This window comes from Acanthochromis polyacanthus, chromosome 9 (genome assembly GCF_021347895.1).
Source record: "Acanthochromis polyacanthus isolate Apoly-LR-REF ecotype Palm Island chromosome 9, KAUST_Apoly_ChrSc, whole genome shotgun sequence".
NCBI classification, from domain to species: Eukaryota; Metazoa; Chordata; class Actinopteri; family Pomacentridae; genus Acanthochromis; species Acanthochromis polyacanthus.
Window position 1 is genome coordinate 14,230,496 of NC_067121.1, and position 8,317 is coordinate 14,238,812.

Sequence of the window (8,317 nt, forward strand, 5' to 3'; positions counted from 1 at the left end):
TCTTTGAGTGTTAAAGGTTGCCGACCCCTGGGTTAGGGTAAGGGCTAGGGGTTAGATATGAATGGGAGTCAATGGTAAGTCCCCACAAGGATAGGAATACACTGTCTGTGTGTGTGTGTGTGTGTGTGTGTGTGTGTGTGTGTGTGTGTGTGTGTGTGTGTGTGTGTGTGTGTGTGTGTGTGTGTGCGTGTGTGTGCGTGCACGCATGCGCTTGTGCGCATGTGTGAGTGCACGCGCACATATATGAGAACCTGACCGGGCTTTGGCTTACGAGGCCGGAGTATACCCACTAGAAAAAAGTAGACTACACCACTGGTGCAATGCAATCCAATATTCAAGCAATAAATGCTGCATTTGGAAAGCTCATCATGTTCAGCCCCTTTTCACTCATCGGGCTGAATATAAGGCAAGTGAAAATTCTGCTGCTGTATATGAATCAGACACGATTGTACATCAAAGCAGAAAGCCTCATGAATCAAACGGTGTGAACCATTTTAACATAGCAACACCACAGCAGCAAACAATTCATTACTTTGTAGTAAGAGTGTATATAGAGCAGAACAGGAGTTTATTTTCTGTTGTCTATGGTACTATGTCTTGCACTCCATTTTAACTAACAGTATCCAACTAACAAAACACATCCAAGTCTTAAATAAAAGGGGGTTGAATGATAAGATGCTAATTTCTGCTGGGTCTGGCTCATTTAACTCTATGCTAATGGAATATGTTTGCATGTGTTCCTGTTTGTTTTTGTTTTGTTTTTTTTGACAAACTCACTGTGTTTTTGCAATTTTAAAAGATTAAATTGATCTTTGTCTAGTTTTATATACAGATGAGAACACTTGGCGAAAGTGTTTTCTTTTTGAGAGCAAGAACTCTTTTTCTACCTCTTGAATGGTATGTCACAAAAATTGCACTCAACAGCATGATGTAATTCAGCATAATTAGACATAAAAAGGCACTGTCATGAAGGTGCTAGTGTTTCCTGGGAAAGGGTCGACTCAGTTCGACAGCCACTTTAAGGTCACAAATGACTCATACATAGAGTATACAATATAACCCATATTTCACTTGTAGTTGTGAAAAGACATTCAAATGAGTTTTTTTCAGCACCTCTAAAAAAATATAGGAGCCCATTCTGAGAATGTCTTATCATTTTGCTTCTTATCTGGGGTGAACCCCTTTCTTAGCCTTGTGAATGGGGGTTATAGAGTGGGGAAAAGCTCAGAATAAGATGTGTGTGGTGGAGAGGGCAGGGGTTGGTAAGTAGACACTCCAGACTTCCAGGCAAGAATCAGCTCATTCCAGCTGCCAGAGTAATATTGTGTTGGCAGCTGTTCATGGTGCTGAAATCAACCACTATCTCTTTGAATAGGGAATAAAAGGAACTGGCCATGGTGCTGAGATACTGATGCTGCAAGGCAAATGGCATGTCTCACAACAAAACTGAGCATCAGGTGCATGCCTAGACAGTGGCTGTTGTTTATCCAAACTGCTGCTTTTCAATAGCTGAAAGGACAGACTCTGTCCTGAGAAATGTCTTGAAAATGACTAATGCAACTGTGGAAATAACACACACATCCAAGAACATGTGGCTATTGCCACATGCATAATGTAACAAAGGACTGCTTTATGTACTGTGGATAGCATGCATGTGTGCTCGTAAAACACACTTTTCCACATGAGCATTCACTCATCTTTCCATCTGTTTGTCTGAGTTCATCATTAGTTTTTCTCTTTGGTTATTTCTCACATGCAGGGATATAAAAAGAGTCAGAGGGAAGAAGCTCCCCTAATCTGTTCTTTGACCTACTGGGCTTTGCAAAAGTTCTGTTACACTCAGTTTCATGATCTTTAGAGACGTTTACATGTCGGAGTGAAAAATTCCATTAACCCTCAAGCGACCGAGAGGGGTCATTTATGACCCCAGCCATATAATTATATTTGCCATTTTTATATCTTTTATCAGAAAAATGTTTCCTACCATGAATTTGTCAATCTACTTGTCCTACAGCTGCTCATAGTTTTTTGTAGAGATCGGCCAACTGGTGTGACAAGGATAATGGAAACTTGTCTGGGGTCACTTTTGACCCCAAAAAGATGTATAGGTTTTTCACTATTGTAGGCCTTAGTTTTATTTATTTCTACCTCTAATCGCTATATTTCAGTGTTTTGCAGTGCACTATAGCTGGCAGACCTACATTTTTAGCCACAGCTGCCCTGGGGCAGACTGACTGGCTGCCAATCCACTCCTACAACCCCTCTGACCACCACCAACATTACACAGCATACACATTCATACACCAGTGTAAGTGGCAGCACTGGAGGTAAGGTGGGTAAAGTGTCTTGCATTGGACGAATGGCGCTGCCACCTGAGCCACAGCCACCCCTAATCTAAATACTTCTCTGCATGTTACATTGCACATACAGACAAGATGTTTGTGTAGATTTTGTTTTTATGTACTTTTGATTTACTATTGAGGAAACAAAAGGAATAAAGTTTTAAAAGAAGTGGCAGACAAAGCGTGTCTAAATAAATGTTACCGCGTTCTTACAATGCATCATATTGTTCATATGGTTTTACTTTAGCTCTGAGTCAAAAATGATTAAAATCCATGAATAATTACAGAAGGTTATTTTAGAATATCCATCCTAAAATGCAGTGGAGTGGAATAGGTAAGAAAGCACAAAAAGAGGCACTAAAGTAGACATATTCCTGTGTAAAATATAGTGGGGCCATAAATGACCCCAGTCGGTCATTTTAGTCGCTAAAATAGCTTGGTTGCTTGAGGGTTAAACAAACTGAAAGTTCTACCTTATAGCCTCTCCGCGGCTCTGTGGACAGTCATCCGGCTGATGTTCAGCTGTTTGACTATGTCAGACTTGTTGTGGCCAGCACGAAGGAGAGCAGATATCTCAACTCTTTTGACTTCCATCTTGATACAACTTCAACGGAGAACAAATTTGTATTAATGACACCTGCCTATAAGGTAGAACTTTCAGTTTGTTGAATGGAATTTTTCACTCCAACATGTAAACGTCTCTAAAGATCATGAAACCGTGTAACAGAACTTTTGCAAAGCCCGGTACAGTCTGAAAGCTGGAGCCACTCTAAAATGTTTTTCATCTGTATCTTGCTGAAGATGGACTCTGTGGTGCATGGCTTTGAGGCAGCCCACATCGTACACCTATAAGGGTCAATGATCATCTGGGCCCACGGGTGCTGAAACATAAAGACGGGCCTCCACTGGACAGAGACAGATTACTGACCAGTCCAGAAATGCCTGGCTAAACTTTATCCCTTCCTTCTCCTCTCTGAGCTCATAGTCATTCACTGCATGCATCTATAACTGGCTATTCCAGAGCCAGCCTCCCACTTATCCTTTGTGAGAGATAAGTATTGTTTGCATAGCAGCACATTTCATGCTCGGCTTCCCCCACCTGTTCCCTGACCTGCAAGTCTGAAGGCTGGAATAGCTGTCAAATGTCTCCACACATATCTTTTGGGGATGATTGAAAGGTTCTGTCCTGAGCTGTGCAAGTTTCCCTTAACAGAGCGCAAACTAGAACTTTGGTGAAGGATGCAAAGGAGGTGATCCCAGCGGTCATTTGAAAGGGTAACACGTCTCATTTTTTCTCCGTTAATTGTAGGAGATTTTGTGTGTTTATGAATTTGTCATCTGTGAGTTTGTAGGTGGGTTCTGGCTACATGTCAAGGTCAAACTATTAACCAAATCTATCAGCCTGGTTTGCATAATGAACTGCTGCAGAATTTATCTGGGCCTTCAAGACCCCTCCACCCCTCTTCCTCCCTTCTCTCCATTGACTCATTCAGCCACTTTAAAGGGGAACTTCGGATTTTTTCAACCTGGGGTCTGTTTTCATATGTCTTTACATACATGTGAGTGATGGAGAAATGAATTTTCGACATAGCTCCAGTATTTAGCCAGGCAGGCAGCTTCGCAGCTCAGCTAGCAGCTCAGCTAAGTATGGGGCAACTTGCCCCCCCACGTAAAAGTCCGATCGCTATTTGTTGTGGTCTGTATCCAAATCTCTGGATGGTAGAAAGCAAATCTCGTTCCGCACGATTTCGCAAGCTATCGCGTGATTTCGGAACGAGATTTGCTTTCTAGCGTCCTGATATTTGGATAGAGACCACAACAAATAGCGATCGCCAAGTAATGTGGAGGTTTTCATTCACTTCTCATGTCTAGTATGTTGTGGGACACTCGTTGAGACTATCCGAGCCGGTCAGTGTGGGAAAAAAAGCACGTTGGGGCGGACTTTGACGCGGGGGGGCAAGTTGCCCCATACTTTTCGCTAGCTGAGCTGCGAAGCTGCCTGCCTGGCTAAATACTGGAGCTATGTCGAAAATTCATTTCTCCATTACTCACATGCATGAAAAGACATATGAAAACAGACCCCAGGTTGAAAAAAAACGAAGTTTCACTTTAAGTTTCAGAGCTCCTGGGTGTGATGCCTGACTGTGTTGGCCAATTATAAATCCAAAATGTAAGGAGGTTTGTGTGTGTAGCAGACAAACTGGGTGAACGAGCACAGCCATGTCTGGTTCACTTGGCAGGAACCCGTTTTGTTTTGTACACCAGTGATTTGGGTTCATGAACTTGTTTGAAAATTTCAAAATTGTGGTCACTGAAAGGCAAAGTTAAAGGGCAAATCCTGATTTCTTGGATTTCTTCTGTCAGTTCTTCAAAGAAACAGAAACAAGGGTTAAAGATAAAGATGTCTCTAACTGTGGCATGCTGATTGATGCATATTTCTGAAGAGTTTTTGCTTCAATAAAAGATGTAAAACTATTCGATAACGTAATTCAAGTTCAGCTCTTTCCGAGAAATTCAGTGGGAAAGAAAGTTCCAATTTGCTCATCTAAGCTGCACAAAGAAGTACCAAGAAAATATCAGAACAAACTCCAATAAAGTTCCATTTCTCACCTATTAGACAAATAAAATCCTCAAAGATGAAAATCAAAACTATTATTTTTGCGCCCTCGGGGACGTACAGCCTCCAACACCAGAGAAACTCTGCTAGATCAGAGAAAATCACAAAAAACACACCAAAACAAGCCATGTTAAAAAAAAAAGACCGAAAACAAGCAAAACGTTGGGATTTTAAGAAGAAGCTGCTTCGAGAAGAGAACAGGAAGAGAGAGAAGAAAGGAAAAAATATCAAAAGGCGTTCACAAGCACGTCGGGCTATTTCTCTGTGGATGTCGCTGTGGATGTCGGAGCACCAACACTAAGCATCCAACATTTAAATCATTGCATGCAGAAAACATTTTGCCCACGTCGGAACAGCCAGCGAAAGAAAGAAGAAAAAGAAGATAAAAATAAGAAAATGTCAGCAGAAAATCTACTCACCGAGCGGGAGTAAAAGGTTTCTATTAACAAGAAATGGGGCGGATAGCGGCGGAGGAACGGCGGTGTGCAGCCCGTATGCACCGAGCCTCTGCCTCCCTTTTGCGCTCTCGCTCGCTGCCAGTGGTTGAGTCATGTGACTCGGGGTTGGCCAGAGTTTCTGAATTACTCCGAGCTTTTCCTCCTGCACGCAGAGGTATTCGGTGCTGAAGAAGATGGGAAGCTGTTCTGGTTAATGTCATTGATTTTCTGCACAGAGGTTTTCGAGTTTCTCAAAATAGGGCCCGAGCACCACCATGAAGGTCACTGACAGGGTCCCAGAAGGGTCTATGTGGGATAATTGGTTCATTTATCCCATTTTCCCTTGTTTCCAAAGTGAAAACATTAATACAATGTGACTGTTTTTTGAGAATATATGACAGTAAACCCTTCCTTAGCTGAATTCTTTCAGGTATATTTTCTTATCTAAAGGCATCCATCCATCCATCCATCCATCCATCCATCCATTCTCTATACACCGCTTTATCCTCACTCGGCAGCCTATCCCAGCTGACTTGGGTGAAGGTAGGGGACACCCTGGACAGGTCACCAGTCTGTCGCAGGGCTACATATACAGACGAGCAATCACTCACACATTCACACCTACCGGCAATTTAGAGTTATCAATTAACCTCAGCATATTTTTGGACTGTGGGAGGAAGCCAGAGTGCCCGGAGAAAACCCACGCATACACAGGGAGGACATGCAAACTCTATGCAGAAAGATCCCAGGCCCAGGCCGGGATTTGAACCGGGGATCCTCTTGCTTCAAGGCGAAAGTGCTAATCACGATTCCACTGTGCAGCCCACAATTGAATTCAGTTCAATTTTATTTATCTAGCAGCAATTACATCAAATTGTCTGAAGACGCTTTACAGAACCCATATGCCTGACCCCCAGAGCAAGCCCAAAGGCGACAGTGGCAAGGAAAACACCCTTTTAACAAAACAGCTTTTAACTAACCTCTTGTTTCCAAGGCATACCTCCACCTCTCTAGATTTTCCTCCACCTGCTCCCTGCTCTCACTACAAATCACAATGTCATCTACAAACATCATCTATGGAGATTCCTGTGTAACTTCACCTGTCAGCCTGTCCATCACCAAAGCAAACAAGAAGGGGCTTAGAGCTGATCCTTGTTGCAGTCCCATCTCCACTTTGAACTTCTCTGTCACACCTACAGTACACCTCACCACTGTCTTACAGACCTCATACATGTCCTGCACCACTCTAACATATTTCTCTGCCACTCCAGACTTTATGTATTTATTTGGGGTCTTTGAGGCCTGAAACACCAGAAAATTTCTGCTCTGTTTGGTGAGTGCTGTGGATAGCATACATGTGTGCTCGTAAAACATACTCACCAAACTGCTCTGTTTGGTGAGTGGATTGTGTTTTAAATATGCTTTGAGCCTTAAGGCCAAGAATTCCCAAATGCAGTGTTAAAGATTAGCAGGTATCCAGACATTAAACTCTGACTCCCACCCTTGGGAGATCCTCTAAAGGACTGCAAAACATATTTATAGCTTTTAAAATCTAATCTTTGATTCTTGAATAATTTTCTCCTTGGTGTTTATTTTATTCACTATTATTTATCTACTTTCAACGTTGTCTTGTATTGGTGTTGCTGCTGCTGTTAATCTTTCTATGATTGTTTGTCTGTATGAAAGATGCCACATGAATAAAGATGATACACAAGATAACAATTGAAAAACAAGACCACCACAAAAAGTTATCTGTAACACAGTTGAGTTTCCTTTGATACTCCAAGAACTATTCAAGTGGTTTTTTTAATTTTTTTTTTTTTTTTTTTTTTTGCTTTTAGTGGTTATAGTTCATACACAAAACAGCCTTTTCTTGTTTATTTTTTCCCTAAGGTTTAATATGCCAAAAAGGACAAGAATTCAACATGTGGGTTGTAAGGGCACAAAATAGCTGACCTGGGGCCTGTTTCACGAAGCAGGTTCAAGAAACTGTGAGTTTAATCCTCAAATCTGAGTTGATCTACTCTGAGATAGAAAACTCTGAGTTTTTGGTTTCACACCGGCTGATTTGAGTTGGTTTAATCAACTCGGAGTAGTTTCACTCGGAGTTAAACGCGTGCACCGCAACTCTGAAAAGACAGCATCAATGGAGCCCCGATTCGACAAGTCACCATGGCAACGGGGAAGCGAAACGCTGCATATTTGAGCTGGAAATTTTTAACGTGCTCATATGGCGAGTTTGAACACGTTTTTCGAAAGAAGTGCAACACTGCTGCAGCTGCAAAAGAGAGGGAGACGGCGTGGAGAACATTGCTGCCCGGGTCAATGCGTAAGTTTAAATGTAGTCCTTTGTAATCGTAATAATATTACAGGGAAAAACTGTCTGAATGGTAGAATATTAAGTTATTTCATTTGACTGTGCAGTTGTTTTAGCCACACATAGCCTAAATATCTGCATCCAAATCATGTTCTCTTAAATAATTAAGCCTATTTAAACTAAAACAGACCTGCTCAGCCAACAGAAAGAAAGCAGATGCCTGTAAAACGGGTGATATAAAAGGTCATGGATGCATGTGTATATATGTATATATATAAAAAACAAACTGGATAGCATTGATATGGACTGGATAATGTGTTAGGAATGAAAAGTGCCACATTGTTTGATGGGAATGAAAATGATCAACCCCCCAGGAGGGCTAAATTCAAGACACCCCAAAATCAAAGTGAAAAACTGATGTGGCAGGCTCGTCCATCTTGCTGAAATTCCTTGGCAGCAACTCAAAATGGTATTCAGTAGTTTGTATGGCCTCCATGTGCTTGTATGCATGACTGACGGTGCCGGGACAAGCTCTGAATGAGACGACAGATGGTGTCCCGCACTGAAAAACAAAAACGTTGGTTGAACTTTAAAAAAATGAGGT

The 8,317-nt window shown here is 41.9% G+C and overlaps 1 protein-coding gene across 12 annotated transcripts in view; it reads right to left on the reverse strand.

Moving 5' to 3' along the window:
- The window catches only part of LOC110968734 (RNA-binding Raly-like protein), a 93,377-nt gene extending 87,843 nt beyond the window's left edge, over positions 1 to 5,534 (reverse strand). For 4 of the 12 annotated variants that reach the window (XM_051953386.1, XM_051953385.1, XM_051953387.1 and 1 more), the window contains exon 1: positions 5,379 to 5,525. Coding sequence is in view for 1 of the 12 variants with exons in the window: in XM_051953392.1 (XP_051809352.1) it covers positions 5,379 to 5,511 (133 nt within the window). In the remaining 11 variants the exon portion in view is untranslated. Of the gene's footprint in view, positions 1 to 2,815; positions 2,947 to 4,952; positions 5,043 to 5,378 lie in introns of all 12 variants that reach the window. The other 8 variants (XM_051953394.1, XM_051953393.1, XM_051953395.1 and 5 more) reach the window with 5 other exon arrangements.
- Between the last annotated feature and the right edge of the window lie 2,783 nt (positions 5,535 to 8,317).